Source organism: Cyprinus carpio, chromosome B16 (genome assembly GCF_018340385.1).
Source record: "Cyprinus carpio isolate SPL01 chromosome B16, ASM1834038v1, whole genome shotgun sequence".
Classification (NCBI taxonomy): Eukaryota; Metazoa; Chordata; class Actinopteri; order Cypriniformes; family Cyprinidae; genus Cyprinus; species Cyprinus carpio.
Genome location: NC_056612.1, coordinates 14,576,453 through 14,594,896, shown reverse-complemented (window position 1 = coordinate 14,594,896; position 18,444 = coordinate 14,576,453). Strand labels below are relative to the sequence as shown.

The following is an 18,444-nucleotide window of genomic DNA, read 5'->3' as shown; positions in this document are numbered from 1 at the left end:
TATTTCACAATATTACTGTTTTTAGTGTATTTTAGATCAAATAAATGCAACCTTGGTGAAAATGTTACAACCACAAACTTTTGAGCAGAAGTGTTTTAGTTATAATATTACTTTTACTATTTTTACTGTTACTTTGTTTCTGAATTGCATTTAATCTTTTGGCTTCTTTTGGAAATTGTCTCTTGGTTGGGGATAAAGAGATCAAAACCGGTCAAATGTAGTCTGAAATGTACTTGTATTATCTTTCTGGTTATGGAACTGTTGTATTAAACCAGTATCGCACTAGTGATCTTGTTGGAGATTTTGATCATGCCGCCCACCCCTAAGTGATGTAACAAATAAGTAAAAAAATCAGGAGGAGAGAATAGTTGGTGTAGGTGTTTTCTTCTTTTCATTTTTTGATTCCTGAGAGCACATATATTTGTGTAAATGTGTTCAGATGATAAAGTAAGGTGGAACCACCGTTACACTTGAATACACGTCACGAAAGAGGATTGTGCCAGACCTGTGATATAGAGATATAGCCCAGGGAAATGTGGGCATGGCCTTCATGTTTAATTGCCTTTTTTCGTCAACCGTATCGTGGCGCATCTATAAAGAAAACTTAATTACCTCAGCCCTGAACTCTTTAAGAACTTCTGGCCATCTCTGTGTGTCACCGTTTCCAATAAAGATCACAGCACCCACAAATTGGGGCGGAGGCAGAGGGCGCAGAGGAACCCGAGCTCACCTGCCAATCAAAGTCACATGCAGTTAGTTCACCCATTGGTGCAGAGACAGAGAGCATTAGGGTTGATCCTGTCTAACCTTGGGGCGGCTGGAAAGGCAGAATGGAAGTGATTAATCTTAGGGCAGAGGAAGAGGTACATTACAGCTCTGATGCATTGTGCTGGTCCTGCGTGGTCCACGACATCACTGTTTTTAATGGCCCCATCAGCCTCTGCTGTACACTTGCATTTTAGGAAAGCAAAATTGCACGTACATAAGATCGATTTTGTTAATTAAACGGTGTCGTGCCGGTGCCACAGAGTCACATCTGCCCAAGTTATTTCAGTTATTTGTCTCCCAGCCACAGAGGCAAAACCATTGTGTCATATAATGATGTGAATAAAAAGGTCGCACTGTACCAAATCGCTGACTGTGCAGCAAAATGTCAGAGGTGATAATTCGTAATGAATTTAGTGAATAATTAAAAGTCAATCTGCATAAGTTCCCCCCAATTACAGTAAGATGACTTTTGCTGGCCCTGCAAAAGAAACGTGATGATGAATGTTCAGATGTGTGCGATCTAATACAACAGCATGAATCCCCAGGGGACAGTTTAGTTTGAGACACACTGATTGAGGAAACTCGGGTGTAGGTGAGGACACGAGGGAATGTGCAAATGTTATATTGACTGTTATGCATACAAATTAGAATGCACTATGGAGGGGCACCAGGGCTAGGTGTCATGTGGGGCAGTGTTGTTATAGTTAATTGTTTTGTTCATTGAAATAAAGCTAAAAATAATATATACATTTTAGATGAAAACTAAATAAAAAAAAATTACAAAAAAATATCAAAAATGAGTACTAAAATTGCTCAAACTAAAATATATTTTGTTTATATTTTTTATAATATTTTTTAAAAATTAAATGACGAACGCACATAAAATTGCTAAAAATTTAACTAAAATGAAAACTGAAAATATTAAAATAAAAGCTAATTCCAAATATCAACCAACACTAACTTATAGGAATTACATAAAGGTGAAAGAACAATGACAAATTTTCATTTTTGTCTGAACCATTCCTTTAAGATTTCCTTGGTTTGGGGTAAAAAAAAAACAAAAAACAATTGTGCTTTTATATGGTGGTTCCAAACACCTTTTATATTTTATTCTTACTTAAATTAATTTCTGCTGTTAATAAATGTTGTTGTATAAAAAGTGAACACAGATCACACTAATACGTATTCAGTCAATTATATAATGACGGGTGATTTGAACTAAAAGGCTAAACCAGGACAGAGGCATTTTTCATTAATGTCAGGTAGGGGCACCACATTTTTATCAGGGTTGTCACATGTTTTAAAAGTTAATAATTAAATATAAACTTACCCCAGTCTCCTACTGGATGCAAATCAAAACAGGAAGAGACAATAATTAAGACAACATTAATTAAGTCCTGTTTTAATAGAAAATATATCTAATTACACTCAGCAAGTGGTTTAATATGTTGTTATGTCTAATTCTGATGAAATTGTCTTTGTTTCTCTCTAGGTTCATATTTGACTCACGAAGCCAGTGGGTTGGATGAACACGGTGAGGTTCAGGAGGCATTCCTCAATGGTAACGATGCCAGCCAGGGCAAGAAGGAGTACCTACTGTAGCGCCGCCCTAGTGGAGCTCTTCAGAAACACTGGACCACTGCAGAGTGCACACCGCAACACACACTGTTCCCAAACAGACCCACACACCACCACTACGACAACCAGAGGGAATCACAATCGTGCCATTTGAAGATGGAGTGGGAAGGAGAGAACGGAGACAACAATTGAGCGGGGTGGAGAGAGCCGAGAGGAGAGGATAATTATTATGATTGAAAGAGACCATCACACACACCCTTTCTGTTTTTACTTGCGAATACGATAGACAACTAGCCATAATTGTAGGACCAGGAGAGAAAAGTGTCCATTCAAAACAGGCCGATCTATAACCCGGGTGAAACGGAGTCGCTGTGGGAAGCCGCAAAGGGCTTATGAGCTATTGAATGTCCCAATGTGAGCAAATTAAATTCCCTGCATTTGCCAAAGCGTTTGGGCCTCAGAGACTGAGCTGGTAGACAATAAATCCACCAATGACAGCACTGAGAGCTCAGAGCCGTCCTCATAAAGTATTCATCTGCGCTTTTCATCCGGTGACTCCATTATCTGCTCACGTTGGCCAAAACCTGTTGAAAAGTTCCTTTCGTCTTGATCCTCTCTCAATGACTCTCCGTTTCCCGCTCTCCGATGCTCCTTCCTCTCCCTCCACTATCTCTCCACTATTGTTTGTTAATAATTAAGGGATTAAACATGTTCTCTTTTATGAGAAGAATGAATTGGAGCGGACCGCTCACTCTGACGCTGTAAAAAAGGGGCTTAATTATCGCGAAGAGTCATTGGAAATGTGAAACTGTGAGGAGCTTGACTTGGGTGAGAAAAACAGGAAGGAGTTTGCTTGTAGAGAACATGTCAGAAATTTCAATATATATTTTTTTTTTCAATTGCTCAACACGAAAACGCTTACACAATGAAACATATCTCTAAAGTCATTATTTGTAAGAAAAATTCTACAAAGTAAGTTAAATGACTCTTTTAAGAAAAAAAAATTACTTTTGCTCAACGATGCTATCGTACTAACACAGAATATTAGCTTAGAGGTGCAAAACTGAACAAACTACTGTTACGTCATCTTTAAAAAAAAAATTAAATTCAAAAAAATATATATTTCGTTTGTCTTTTAAAAGATATCCGAGGTCTTAGGTGTTTTTATTAATTATTATTTGGACTATTATGATCGTTGTTATTATTATTATTCTTACTGTTATTATAATTGTAAATGTTATAAATTGTATACTTCCCATGCTTTAGTTTTACCAGTAGAAACAGCCGTGTACCCACTTTTCTCTCTCCTCTTTCATTCTCTTCTGTCCTTCTTGATCCTCTTTGTGTCTTTTCTTCTAGTTGTCCGTCTCCTCTTCATCTTTCACTTCCTGTTTATTTTGTAGTGTTTGCGTCGCTGTTGATATAGCTAACTGTACATCTTTATAGGGAAAAGATACCAAGCACGACAAAATAAAAAATACTTAAAAGAATCTCGCGTCAAAGACTGATTTTCTGACTTCGAGAAGCTGACACAATCCAGTTTCAGTGGTGGCAATAAAGGAGAGCAGCAAGGAAAAGGGGAGGATATTTTAATTAGCAGAAGCAGCCAGCAGAGATGAAAGCTGTGTGACTGAGATGATGAATCATAAGACTCCTATGACAAAAGAGCAGAGACACCAAAGAGAGAAAGCAGGTGCATTAAAATAGGACTCCTCCATTATTCCACTGCAATCAATATACGATTGTGTCAGAAGTCACTTGCTGAGCGCTCCGGGAGGGGTGGCTCTACAGTACGTTTAAAAGCCGAGGGGAGGATGACTGATCGATGTGTTTGTCCTCTATTGATGGAGAGGCTCTGCAGAAGCCTGTCATAAACCGTAACTGTCACATGGCAATCAAAGCGCACACTGCGTTATCTAATGTTTTGCTCGCTTTGAGCAGCTCCTTAGATAAAGAAGGACATATGCTAGCAATTTCCTTTAAGTACGAGTAGAAATGCTTCACAAAGTATGATCGGTTACTAATTTTGGGGTTTCTGCGAAGCTAGTAGTGCTTCAGCGAGCCGGCAAACTCCAAACGCTGAGTTCAAATGAAAAATGACAGCCGTAGACTTCATCAGAACTTCATCAATCTCTTGTAATTTTGTTTACAGGACCTCGGCTGGCATCTCAAAGGCAGATATGTGGGTAATAAAGCATATGCTGGTCAAACTTTCCTTCGGCTTTATCCAAGGACGATAAACGGTTACGTTCTGTGCGTGACAGATTTGAAGCTTCCCAGCTCCTTGTAATGACCCCATTCAATAGGATGTGGACTAGAGCAGGTGCGATGAATTGACTGAAGCCGCTTTAGTGATGAAAGATTGTCATATCGGCAGGAAGCTAAAGGCTTTCGAGCGGAGAAAACTATCGAATGGGATCTCGGTTAGAGAGAGCTTTTACTTGTTTTTCTTTTTTGACAGTCCAGCTTCACTCAATAATTCACCTCGGCTCTGGAGGTTAGTGCAGACTTTAATGAGAGAGAAAGGCATTTGCAAGAAAAATGAGTGGAAGACAATGATCAAGACAGGAAAAAGCGTCAGGCAAATCAAAGTCGGGGCTTTACAAAGACAAAGTGAGTGAAAGTAACATTAGATGGAGGATTTCATGCTTGAAACTTGGTGGATAATGGGCGGATTGGGGGAGTGAGACGCCGAGGAGGGACAGGGGAAGACACAGAGATCACAACACAAATATTCAGATACAAAAGGAGTCATTTCTTACACCAGCACTGGCACAAGTGAGCAAAAAGAATAATCCAATTAGTGTGAAACAGGGCTTTTATTCGAGCTGCACATAAGAAGTACGCATTTAATCAAAACAGCTATGGAATCCTGTTTTCCCTGGGAGTTATTGAGTGGTTAATTATCTCGATGCATTCAAACAGTCTCTCCCACTTGATATGCTATTATAGTGGTTATAATTAAACATTCAGATCAAACTAAAAGCTTGCGCCGGGTTTCGACATTGATGGGACACATTTTAATGTACTATATTTAATTACGTACAAGTATGCAAACATATTGATGTATTCATATAACCGTCTTCTGAGATTGTTGGTAAAATCATTTCACCATTAATCCTAGAGTATCACTGGGATTAAACATGGCAGCAATGGAATATTTATTGGACCATTTGTGCCACATAACAGGAATTTACAAAGTGCTTTCTAATGATTCATTACATATTCAATTGGAAGGGTTTATTTCTGCACCATAGATTGCTTATTTGTTGCTGGTGACAAAACTAAGGTCTGAAGAATATTTCTTGCATATTGTAACAACTGGATCATTTTTCAGCCCCCTGAAGAATTCATTATTTCCAAGCCAAAAAAGGTCTTATGTGGTAAGCCATGTTCAGGGTATGATAACTCAAGAATTACGATTGCTAGCCTCACAGGAATTGGAAGATACATACACAAACTTGTTTCCTTCATATCCAAAATTGCTCAGTGTCCCTGCTGAGTTCAAGTATTTTCATAATTGGCCCCTAAAGTTGGAAAAAAGTGAAAACTTTTTAGACGGGGGTGGTATTGTGGCCTTAATCAAAACACCAAGGATAAAAATAAATATGTTTTGATCTTAAAGCCAAAGTCTTGATTGGCTTTCTCGAATTTGAAAGTCCATTAACAGAATGAGAGATGTTAAAATTTTAGTCAGGTGCGGTACAATATTTTGCTCATTTTTAGGCACTCATTTAGCCCAGTCCGAATGAAAATGTTTAATGTAACTGTATGTTAACTAGAATAAACTGACCAAATATGACTGAAATTTCATTCACATTGAAATGGGTGGTGTAAACCTTTGATAATATCAGCCTAAACATGTAAACCTTTGATAATATCAGCCTAAACATGTAAACCTTTGATAATATCAGACTAAACAAGTAAACATTCCATCAGATTGTTATCTGCAGATGGGAATTTCTGCGCATGTTCAGACTTTAAGGCAAGTGGATTTTGAATGCAACTTCTAAAAAATGCAACAACCTATTCTTACTTTTGATAGTCATGCTCCATGATTTTATATGTGAAATATTTACTTGTCACCTTACTGCAAATTCATAATTTTGGTTTTAAAATGTAATTTTAAAGTGATTCGTCTTATATGAAAATGTGCTCAACCTATCGCATACTTTAATCCAGCAGAACAAGATCTCAGTACACGTGCAGAAAATAATAGTAGAGACATTTTTCTGAAGAAAACAAAGCAGTAAGGTGCAGTGTACATTGATTTTAATCCATTTGTCTCAGTATATAAGACAGAATATGTGAATCACAACATCAAATAGATACAAAGCGGTTAAATAGCAGATACGAATAACAATAGAGTTTGAAATCATCAATCAGAAAGACTTTATTGTGAATATTAAAATGTGCCTATATAAATAGATATTAAAATATATTTAAATGGCTACATTTTGGAGAAATGGGATATGTAGGTGTATAATAATTACAGAGGGCTCAAAAAGTTACCCTTGTAGTCATACTTTAGTTTTAGGTTTCATACAATATAAAAAAGCATGAAGTAAATCATTGTGCAGCAACACACTTCTTTAATTCAATCTGAATTGACATGGATCAATGCAGAAAGCCTGGCATCTGCCATGAGCTAGTATTGGATTAGTTTTACTCAATAATTTCAAATAACCCATGCAAAGACTCTACAGATAACTTTTGGTGCAAGTGCCCTCTTCACATGACATCCCATCATATCTCTGGAGAAGCTTTGACTTTCAGTGTTTGTCCAGGGTGACTGAAATCTTCCACTGAACGGAAAGCACTCCCCACAGATTTGACTCGAGAGGAGAGAACCCTCGAGGTCAGGTTGGGCGCGGATAACAAGGAGCACTCGAAGCCTACCTGCTGAGAGGTGTTGGTGAAGAGAAGAGGGGGCACTAGGCTATACATCTGGAAGAGAACAGAGGCCATCAGAGAGGTCCAGCTGGGTCTTGCGGCGCTCGGGGCGAAGAGTAACAAAGCGTGGGTGATGTGCAGGGGCAGGCAAAGCATTACTAGTAGAGAAATGGAGAGAGCCAATGAGCGAGACTGCACTGAGCTTCGTTTCTGAGAAAATGTGGAGTTCGCTGGAACCTGCTGTGGCATGAAACACATTAAATCCAGATACACACCCGACAGAACAAACAAAGGGATAACAAACACGGTGACGGCATAAACATACACCATGAAGACTGGACTGAGCGTGGTGTCGGGGGCACAGATGCCCCAATGGCTGCCGTGGATCTCCGCATATGTGAAGTTCTCATTGTCCTCCACCAGGAACTTGGAAAGAAATCCTCCGTAAGGCAAGAACTGCCCAATTACAGAGCGATCCTTTGGGTAGGGACGTTTGGGAGGGAGGGCAGGGGTGGTATAATTGGCTTCAGGCCATTCATCCATCCCCAGTCCAGCCGTATCGTCATCCACAGACGCTCCCGAGGTATCCGAAGAGTTGGAAACGATGAACTGGCCGAAGGCGATGATCACTGAAATGACCCAGCAGAGCAGCACCAAGCACAAAACCCGCCTACGAGTCACTAAGCCTGCATATCTGAAAGAAACATAAGCTCCATGCTGAATTTTTACTATTAAGCATATTCAGCACAATTTAATACTCCGATTTTATAGTCAGCACAAATCGAGTCTTTAATGTTATTTCACATATGCAAAAATCCCAATAGTTGAGAACTTGCTGAACTTCTCAAACATAAGGACTGTAAGCAAGGTCAAGATGTTCACACTAACCTGTTCCCCAGGCGGCTCTGTAGGTGTGTATTAAGGGTGAGTAGAAGCAGAAGGCACACGGTGAACTGCCTGAGCAGGAGGGGGCAAGAGATCATGGCAATACAGGTGTACAGGCACTGGGAGCTCCTCAGGTTCAACAGCACAGACAAAGGAGCGTCCACAATACTGCCCACTGACCCGACCAAGCAGAGGCAGAGCTTCAGGCATGCAGATGTGCTCCAGCTTCTAGTTCCTGGACCAGCTGCAGCACAGCCAGCAGTCAAGCACAACCTCACACTCACTCCGATCACCAGCACCGCTATTACACACTGAATCAGGGAATATAGCCACATGGAATACATGGCCCCTAGGAAGAAAGAGAGGGAGATGAAATATGAATATAAGAATGAAATCATAAGAATTTAATATGAATTAATTAAAGAGTGGCTTTGGATACAGCGTATGCTAAATGAATAAATGTCATTTTGGTGATATCAACAGCAATTGATTCCCTCATGTTTGGTCCCTGCTGCTTCCTCCCCTGGTCATCCCTTCTTGTCAACACCCTAGTTAACACAATTAATACACGAATGTGGATCAGAAATTTATGTAATATCGACACGTTATTTGTCATGTCATCTTACAGTCCAGGCAATCTGCAGTCAGGATGCTTTGATCAGAATCAGTTAGTTGGAATTATTACAATTATACAAGTATTATTATTATAAATATTAAATATTTATAATGACATACATTTATATAATAATGATTATTGTTATTATTATAAATATAATTTAAACTAATGGAATATATTATTGCTGTTAATATAAATAAACAACAATATATTATTAGTTGTATAATAATAATTATATAGCTGATTTATCAATAATATTACTGTTAAGTAATATTAATATAAAGAGAGAATATTGTAGAATTTGCATCACTACCCTCAAGTTTATTTTTATGGTTTCCTCATAACCCAAATTTGTTTATATGGTATTCAGTAGCCTACATGTGATTTCACACTGGTACACAAATATATTATTTGTGTAGGCCCAAAATTTGTTATAATTGATCAACTATATACTATTATTAATTATGATAATAATATCAGTAATGTTAATATTAAAAAATATGATACAATATGAATATAAAATCAATAATAATTATTACGTTTATATTGCAAAATTTGCATCAACATCTTTACATTTGTGAGTTGTGCATGACCCATATTTGTTTACTATGGCATTTACACAGGTAAATACATTGTCTTCATATGTAATTATATTTAAGCATGTTGTCATTCAGCTGATGCTTTCATATTACATTGTATTTTTAAAGGAACTGTCCCCATGTAAAAAAAATAATAATAATAATAATAAAAAAAGGTTTACCCTTAAAACCACAATGATAATAGCTCAGGACGATCTGATGATTACTGATAGTTTAATACTGATAATAATTTTAATTTAAATTATGATTAAAATTATAGCCTAATTCGTTTTCCTTGGGGGGGTTTGACCCACGTATGCGTTTAAGACAATGAGAGTTGGATACAGGAAGACAATAAAAGAGGAGATTTCTGATGGCATTTACACTCTATTGAAAGGGTTAGCGGAGATTGTTGTGACAGTGCATCCATACAGCGGATGTGATCACAAACTACAGCTTGGAAAAGCCTGCAAAGGCACGCACGCAGCAACAGCCGCTACGACAACCCGATCACGTACTTGCTTCGCTGCTCTGACAGACAGGTTATTTCATTTTGTGGCCAGACAAAGGAAAATACATATTTGCGGAAAAAAAAAAAAAACTGTTAAAATATCCCCCGAAACGCTTCAATATGCCACCTGTCTCTTTATCATAATGAGTTTGACCTTTTCAACAGCCACTGACAGTAATCAGTCGGAGAAAGCCCGTGAGTGCTTCATAGTAATGAACAATGATTGCGCAATCTCTTAATCCAGTGCTCCTCACTCGCGCGGGCTGGGCCGCTGGGTCTGCTCTTCTTTCATTGTTGTCCTCACTCATACAAACTGATTAGCTGAAATAATTAATGGTGTAAAAGTTAGAAGTCGTCTCATTGTGCCGCTCCCATTGTAATGCGTCTGCACTCCACTCTCCGCACAATTAATTTCTCCGTCTAATCAACTATGAGTCCAATGAATGATACAACAAACACTCGCAGATTCACTTCCTTCCACTGACGAAAAGAACAGGAAATGTGTTAATTAAAAAACAGCAAGTTTACAACTGAATAGAAGGTGAGAGAAACAAGTTGTTGAAATAGCCTACCGTAATTGGATGTGAAGATAATACGAATCTGTCAGCTCAGAGTTTTGTCCAAATGTGTGGATGGACAGTGTGAACACATCATCATAAACCATTTTTTTTTTTAACTACAACTCCTCCTTTCAGTACAGTGTGTGCTTATCAATCCATTCAAGTGTGTGAGCAAAACTGCCCATTCCATTTGGCCTGTACAAAGGGCAGCCATGCCACCATAAATATAGCCTACATCAATTTCATTCAGGAACACATAAAGGCCCCAGCTCACATACACACTTTTAGATATACACAGTCTGAGACAGACACACACCAGCAACGATTTGCACACGCCAGGACTCTATCTTTAAAGTAAACAGATATGGCAAGAATGATTGGGGTGAAAGAAGAATGAAGGAGAGAGGAAGAGCTTATCTGTTTGGGAGTTTAGGTGTCGATGCACATGAACTAATTCAGTTCTCAGCAGGGTATGAAATGATAGATTTCTACCACGGTTCAATAAAGCTGCTTCATTGCTTTTCTTTAAGAAAAAAAAACAAGTTGTACTAATACACAATACGTCTGTTGAACTTCACAAGAAAGTCTTAAGGTTAGGAAAGTATTCTACCTCATGTTGTTTTGAAAATAAGGGCATACCATTTGTGTTGGTGGTCAAAATGACCCCCTTTGATTTCCATGCAATTTATCTAAAATCACCTGTATGAAAAACACACATCATGTTAAAACATGTAAGCTCTATTGCAGCTTGTCAGAGCCTATAAAATATGAGAAAATATGAACTCCTTATATTAAAAAATAGACCCTTTGTGTAAGAGGCCAATCTGATTCACATAGACTGACTATGCATCGTAGTGTGCAAATAACTACAACTAAGTATAGTAATTTGTATAGTGTAAATAGTATTTATTTCTGCCTTATTTTTTTGTCTGGTTCACAAACTCTTGTGAGAGAAAATGGGTTTCTCACATTTACTTTCAGTGTTGCAACAGACTAGTAGGGAGCCAGAAAACTAACAAAAACATCATTTCACAAATTTTTTGACTGAAACTAAAAAAGATGAAGAAATTATCTGAAGTTTCAGAGGATTGAATGAAGATTCTGATTGAAGTGAATAAAGAAGATTGAAGCGATTGAAATTTCTTTAATTGTGTAAACCTCAAGTCTTAAATTTCTTAAGTTCTGATGTGTTTTATATTTTAGTCATTGACAAGCAACAATAAAGGTTTATTTTTTTATTTTTTTTATTTTTTTTATACCTGCATCTTTGCTGATTTTCATCTGACTTTTGTGAATTGCATAGAAACCAAATGCGTGTCATAGTCACCAAAATTTGTACAACCAAAACACATCTATGTGTCAAAACTTTACATGTACATTCATGACCCTAAATGAGAAAAAGACAGATGAAGAAATAAATAGTTTAACCTAGAAGTCTTCAGTCCTGCTCCTGAGAACCCACTGTCCTGCAAAGTTTAGTTTCAGCTCTAATCAAACAAACCTGAAGAAGCTAATCAAGCTTGAAAATACACAGGCAGGTGTGCTGAGGCAGGCTGAAAATAAACTTTGCAGAAGCAGGGTTGAAGACCTCTGATTTAACCAGTATTTCAAGCAGTTCAAATGGCAAATGTGTGTCATATCGACCCCAGCACAATAGACCTTTTTCATAATTGTGATGACATGTTTTAGTGGTTATTAACATAGTATCTAGCTTTTTTATATTATCCTTTAAAAAAAAAAAAAAAAATAAGAAGAAGATAAAGAAAGTTTTGGGCATTTATAGCACTATTTGTGTTTTCCTTGACATTAAATTGAAGAAAACTGGTTTACGCTGCTGTGTGTTTTTAAAATAATGCTGAGGAAGTGACAGAGATAGATTTGACATCTTTCTTTCTTCTGACGAATGTAACCACCTCCACCACCCCCCCCCCCCTTTTTTTTTTATAAAGTCATAGAAATGTTATAGTGGATTTTATCTTTTGCTATTAAAGCAAATGGAAACTCAAAAATTATATTATATGTTTACCCAACTGTGACGACTTCTGTTTCTGAGAACCCCAGAAATATGAAAAGTGTCCATAAAGGAGGGCTAAATCAGGGGTGTCCAAACCTGTAGCTCCAACCAAGCACACCAGAACCAGCTAATCAAAGCCTTCAGCCTGGAAACTTCCAGGCAGGTGTGTTGAAGTCAGACTCTGCAGCACATCAACCTGCAGGAGCAGGATTGGACCCCCTTGGTCTAAAGCAGGGGTGCCCAGTCCTGTCTGTTTGATCAGGGTTGGAGCTGAACTTTGCAGGGAGGTAGATATCCAGGAACAGGATTGGGCAGCCCTGGTCTCAAGTGATGGGCATACTGTGAATTGATCAAGGTCCCACCTGCATGCAGCCTGCGGATGATGCACATGGCAAAAGACCTGTGGAAGTCATATGTGTGGTTATTTTTAATGGTTGTTAAAAATAATGTTATGGTTCAAATAATGGTTATTTGTGGCATTTATTGTTCCATGAAGAATTTTTAACATCTGTGGAAAGAAGATTCTTAAGATTATTAAAAATGGTCTTCACAATTAAATATATATATAAAAACTGTTCACTGGAAGAATCTTTGTGGAACACAAAATGGTTCTTCTACCAATAAAGGTTATTTATTGGCATTGATGGTTCCATGAAGAACATTTAACATTCATGGAACCACAGAAAGATTAATTGTAGTGGAAACATTTTCTTCCTTACTGCATAAAAAAAAAAAAAAAAAAAAACTGCTTTGTTGAAAATCAGAGGCTTATATTCATTTCTCACTACCTGAAGAAATGTCCTTTGCAAACATAATGAAAAAAAGAAAGAAAATAAATTATGTGCCTAGAAAAATAATTCTTCTTTGGGTCCTCCTCCTGCTTTAAACAGTTGCTGCTGATACTTTTTTGCTGGCTACTAGTACTTGCCGTCATTGTGATTTACTCTCTTTTTTATAGACCATTTATATTGATTTTTTTATTTTATTTTTTATTTTATATTTGAGTCATCTGGCTCAAGTAAATTTTCAAACGTAATTTGTCTGAACTTCCTTAAATGAAAACCAAAGCTTTTAAACACGTTTTATTTATGTGTGCTTAAATGAACACAGATTATACTAAACTGCAATAACTGTTATATTTACATAATAGTTAATCTTTTTATTGTTGTTGTTTACAAAACATTCTGGCAACATTTGCCATACTTCATTTAGCATACTTCGTGAAGCTGAGAAGAACTCAGTAATCCCTGTCTGCAGCTTGTTCAAATCTCGCGATAACAAACGCAACTCGCCCCTGTTAACACGCATAGGAAACCCTGCACGTCCCTCTTCCTTTTGCTGTCCACAAGCGAGGTAAATCATACTCCGCATCTTTCTAGGTTTTAAAGTGACTTATAAGCATTGTTTACCACCATATTTCTCCTACAACCAACTTATTATATAGTAGTACCCATTCTAATACTGGACTGTCAATAAATTGATCCAGAAAGGCGTAGTATTTTATTAATTACTAATTCGATCGCATGCTACGGATTCCCGGTGTTCAATGGCTGCGCCCATGCAGCGCATTGAGGCCTAGTCTACTAAACCAGTATCACTTTACCTAGCTGCAATAAGAGGCGTTTTACTAGTAATTACGGTTAATCGTTACATATTCTAAAACGCTAGTCTTGTAACTTGTTGCTAGTTAGTCACTAGAGTTTGGTAGTATGCTGTATTTTCAACGTCAGAATAAACGTGGTCTTTAGCCGCGGCGTTAACACGATGCCTCTGAACATCCTATTACGCACAAAACTGAGCTATTACGGTTCTTTTGTTATAAGTATACTTTTAACAAGTTAATATTGTTTTCTGTAATATACGCGATCTCTGGGCTTCCTCAGATACAGCTTTTTCATGTTAGCTAGCTAACGTTAAACATTTTGCATGTGACGTGCTCTTGTTGGAAAGAACTGTTAAATACTGGTATGTGATTTTAATTCAAAGTTGATTATGGTTTTCAGATGCCAGGCGGTGGTGTAACGGTGAAAGACGTCAACCAGCAGGAGTTTGTCCGCGCGCTGGCAGCCTTCCTCAAGAAGTCAGTTCAACTGTCGTTGTCTTAAGTGATTATGTTCTTATTATTATAAGCTTGTGACACCATGATAAAATAGTTTTGGCTGTGAGTACCGAGGCTCATTTTGAACCCTGGTGTTTTGACAGGTCGGGGAAGCTGAAGGTGCCAGACTGGGTTGACATTGTTAAGCTGGCCAAGCATAAAGAGCTGGCTCCCTGCGATGAGAACTGGTTCTACATCAGAGCCGGTGAGTGTGATGTGTGTTTTATAAAAGCTCATGGACATGCATGAAAGTAAGACTTAAATGCATTGCACTTTGTGCAAATCCATTCAAGCAGAACCTCTCAAACTGTAGAACCAGGATGCTGGCTATGCATCTGTTAACTTGTGCCATACACCACACTGCAGGGGACGTGCCAATATATATATGTCAGGAAATCATATGTAATTATCTTCATCTGTCAGGAGCTAGTAAATAGGTCTTATAGTCAGTATTTCTGTGCCAGGTCTTTATGGAAAAGATCCCTATTTTTGTCCCTGTTTTGTTAAATTAAAATTGAAATATCTTGTAAATATTTGAGGTATACATGTCAGTGTTGTCCATAATGAACTTGTAATTTGTATGTTGTCTTGATATCAAGACATGGTGTCTTGGATCTTGATAATTTCAAAATCATAGTAAGCACTAATATGCTATTGAACATTTCGAAGTGTTTCTCAAGTATAACATTGTTGTTTTCAGTAAGTAGTGATGTAAACAGGTCAGAAATGGAAAGCAATGGTGTATATAAAGAAAAAGTATAGTATAGCAACAGACTTTTATAAACAGTGCTCTAATTTTGAGTATGTTCCAGCAGTATCAAGTGTTCAAGGAAACAATTTATTGGTAAAATATGCAGCAAAATAGGCCTTTTTTTTTCTTGCCCTCATGTTGTTCTAAAACTATAGCATTCATTTATTTTCTTACAGAACACTTAGATATTTGGAAGAATGTTGATTACAAAGCAGCTTCAGTTCCCATTGACTTAAATTCTTCAAAATCTACCAAACGTTCTTCAAAATATCCAGCAAATCTTCCTGTTTACATTCACGTATGGCGGTTGACTAGTTTACATTCATGTATTGCTATGGTGTGCATTTTGGCCATTAAATGCATTTAACCACTCAAATGCATGTTTTTTTTTGTATGTAGTGAGATGGAGCAAAAACATGTTTAGCTTGCTTTCTAGTATGCACAAGCGTGGTTAAAACTTTTGTGATTGATGATCTGTTTGAATGCTTTGTGCTGTAAGCAAAAATGTAGTGTTTTTCAAATGATGACAGTTTAGTGGCTTAATGTTTACTCTGAGAATCTGGTGGAAAACAATGGATGGTTAATGTAAGGGATTGTGTCAGGATGGGGCTCAATTATTGATGACCTTGTCCTGTATCAGCGTTTTCTGCTGTGTGCTGAGAAACTGATGAAACTTTCCTTCTCTGAAGTTTCTACTTGACGCACAGTGTAAAATTAAGAGCTGAGTTTGTTATGGATTTTATGCCATGTGTGCTGTATTTTTTTTGCTGTGAGTTTGAACAGACCTGCGTCGGTTCTTTCTTTTAGAAGCAAAAGTGAAGTGTTTCTTGGCATATTGCCTTCTGTTGTCCTCCACTGCCCTGAAGAAATCTCTTCTCCTGACTCTCTGTCCTCTCTCAGCCTCCACAGTGCGGCACCTGTACCTGCGTGGAGGTGTTGGCGTGGGCTCCATGACCAAGATCTATGGCGGCCGTAAGAGGAACGGCGTGTGCCCCTCTCACTTCAGTGTGGGCTCCAAGAACGTAGCCCGTAAAGTGCTCCAGGCCCTCGAGGGGCTCAAGATGGTGGAGAAAGACCCCAATGGGTGAGTAGCCTGTAGGCTGCTTTTGACTATATGTGATCTTTATTATTGTAGGTGGTGGTGTTTTTGAGTTCAACTAACTCTCAATTGTTGCTGTTTTCCAGTGGACGTAGGCTGACCCCTCAGGGCACCAGAGACCTGGACAGAATTGCTGGGCAGGTAAGAAGTGTTGTCAGGTTACTGTATTTGTGAACTTGAGCATTTGTAACATCGATTTTTGTAAAATCGGATTTAAGGCGCTATTGATTTAGTCTTCAAGTCAGGCTTCTGAGGTTAGTCAGATACCGTGCAACAGATGGTGGTTCTCAGAATTCACAAAGTTCTGTTCAACTTTGTGTAATCAAATTTCAAAGGAATTAAAATGATGTCGCTGCACAATTCAGCATGAGAATGAGCAGATCTAGGTACTGAATGTAATGAATCTATTTTCACTTAAAAGGCCTCATGGTTATTTTTACTGCAGTAGCTTTAATTTAGTGTGTGGACACAGTACTATCTTAAAAAGGAAATGCATGCACATCTCCTTGTTTTTCGCCCCTCGGTTGGTCCTCCGCTTTCCCTGCAAGCTACCGCTGTGCAGCAATCCGATGCTGGAGGAAGTAAACAAGCCGATTGAATTTCATGCTCGCTGGGCTGCCGTATGGTGGCGTTTTATTCTGCCTGATCCCCTTAATGAGCTGAATTCAGATGAGTTAACGTGATTTTCTTGTGTTGTGCTTGCCTTGGCTGTGTCGTCTGCACTCTGACTCTTTCCAGAGCACTGTTGATATGCTTGGCCTCTCATCGGTGGCATGAGTAAAAACAGTGTCAGGGTAGAAGCGAATGTTGCTCCTAATCTCCTGGCTAAGATCACATCCAGAACCTGAAAGCTCCTTAATGTTTCCCCACAGTTAATTAATTTCTAATTTTGATGTGATGGATTTATCTCCTGTTAATCCTGATCTTTTTTTCTTCATGCTCTGTTGCAGGTTGCCGCTGCAAGCAAGAAATCTTGAAGTGTAAAATAAACTTTTGTGGGAAACCAACCTCTGTGTCTTTGTCTTATTTAATGTTTTTGTGTTTGTGTATGAGTTTCCTTCAGGGACGAAAGATAAAAATTCAATGCTTTAATGTTCCTAAAGCCATTGGCTTGATGTTCTGTAATTCCAGCACCCCCCCCCATCCCATAGTTTAACTTGATGTGCTTTTATTTTTTCAATTCTGGGTCTTTGAGTCATATTTCACAGAAAATTGCTAGCATCATCTTCGAGTCTGATGAACTGTAAGGCTGGATTTGTATCAGTTCTTGGCAAGAATGCTGATTGAGTTACTCATTAAGACAATGTCTTTATTTCCCTGCTGCTAGTTTTGGCAGAGGAATTTGGAGCAGTTAATGGACAAATGCGTGCGAGTCAAAACAGCTGTGTATTGAGCTGAACTGCGGTTGCAGCATGGAAACAGTGCCATCATGTGGGCTTGTAAGATACGATCCGTTTGATTTAGGATGACTTCACTTCTTGTTCCAAAATCGTCCCATAATTATATTACAGGTCTGTGTGCGTGCTCCCTGGCCAGAGTAATGTTTTTGATCTGGTTTTGGCTGTTGGTATGTTCTAGTTAGTTTCAATTTTTCCAATGTTGAAACCTGTTGTGAGAAGTTACAAATAAGTTCTTTTAGACTGTTAAAACTATTTTTCCCATCCAGAAAATGTCAACCTAAGGTATTCAAATTACAAAGGTGCAGGGAAATAAAAGATGTTGCTTCTGTCTGTTTAACTTTGTGCTGTAGCATCTTTGAGAAATAACTTCATGATAAAAGAATTCAATTACAGCTTTTGAAGTGTTTTTCTACGCCAGTCCTACTGAATTGTTTTGAATTCTGAAAGAGAAACATGTCCTTCACTTTGCTCTCAAGTTTCTCAAAAGTAATAGAAATACTACATTTATATGTAAATCTCACTTGACATTTTTATGAAAAAATGCTCTAATGTAGGTTTATTTTTTTTATTTTTTTTGTGATTTTGGTCTTTGAAAAACGAAGAAGCATGATCTAGTATGCTTTTGACAAATTATTAAGTTTTCCAGTGATTTTTGTCGCCTACAGTTATATATTAGCTAGAAATTCCGCGTTC

General features: G+C 38.0%; 3 protein-coding genes across 5 annotated transcripts in view; 2 read left to right on the top strand and 1 right to left on the bottom strand.

Moving 5' to 3' along the window:
- The window catches only part of LOC109105385 (cell adhesion molecule 4-like), a 135,928-nt gene extending 132,092 nt beyond the window's left edge, over positions 1-3,836 (top strand). For all 3 annotated transcript variants that reach the window (XM_042740949.1, XM_042740948.1, XM_042740950.1), the window contains one exon: positions 2,261-3,836. In XM_042740949.1, coding sequence (XP_042596883.1) covers positions 2,261-2,370 — 110 coding nt within the window. In that variant the 3' untranslated portion in view covers positions 2,371-3,836. The remainder of the gene's footprint in view (positions 1-2,260) is intronic.
- Positions 3,837-6,747: 2,911 nt separating this feature from the next.
- On the bottom strand, positions 6,748-8,468 carry LOC122139978 (adenosine receptor A2a-like). The gene is made up of 2 exons (XM_042740951.1): positions 8,128-8,468; positions 6,748-7,933 (listed from the first exon to the last, which is right to left on the bottom strand). The coding sequence occupies exons 1-2, from the start codon at positions 8,466-8,468 to the stop codon at positions 7,093-7,095; spliced, it is 1,182 nt and encodes a 393-aa protein (XP_042596885.1). The 3' UTR covers positions 6,748-7,092.
- A 5,218-nt stretch (positions 8,469-13,686) lies between these two features.
- LOC109058438 (40S ribosomal protein S19) lies at positions 13,687-17,358 on the top strand. The gene is made up of 6 exons (XM_019075630.2): positions 13,687-13,756; positions 14,407-14,483; positions 14,606-14,706; positions 16,153-16,336; positions 16,438-16,492; positions 17,302-17,358. The coding sequence occupies exons 2-6, from the start codon at positions 14,407-14,409 to the stop codon at positions 17,326-17,328; spliced, it is 444 nt and encodes a 147-aa protein (XP_018931175.1). The 5' UTR covers positions 13,687-13,756; the 3' UTR covers positions 17,329-17,358.
- The last annotated feature ends 1,086 nt before the right edge of the window (positions 17,359-18,444 follow it).

Coding starts and splice junctions, on each gene's coding strand:
- LOC122139978 (XM_042740951.1), bottom strand. CDS start 8,468: ATGTATTCCATGTGGCTATATTCCCTGATTCAGTGTGTAATAGCGGTG. Junction 7,934..8,127: donor CAGAGCCGCCTGGGGAACAG/GTTAGTGTGAAC, acceptor TGTTTCTTTCAG/ATATGCAGGCTTAGTGACTC.
- LOC109058438 (XM_019075630.2), top strand. CDS start 14,407: ATGCCAGGCGGTGGTGTAACGGTGAAAGACGTCAACCAGCAGGAGTTT. Junction 14,484..14,605: donor CTGGCAGCCTTCCTCAAGAA/GTCAGTTCAACT, acceptor GTGTTTTGACAG/GTCGGGGAAGCTGAAGGTGC. Junction 14,707..16,152: donor CTGGTTCTACATCAGAGCCG/GTGAGTGTGATG, acceptor GTCCTCTCTCAG/CCTCCACAGTGCGGCACCTG.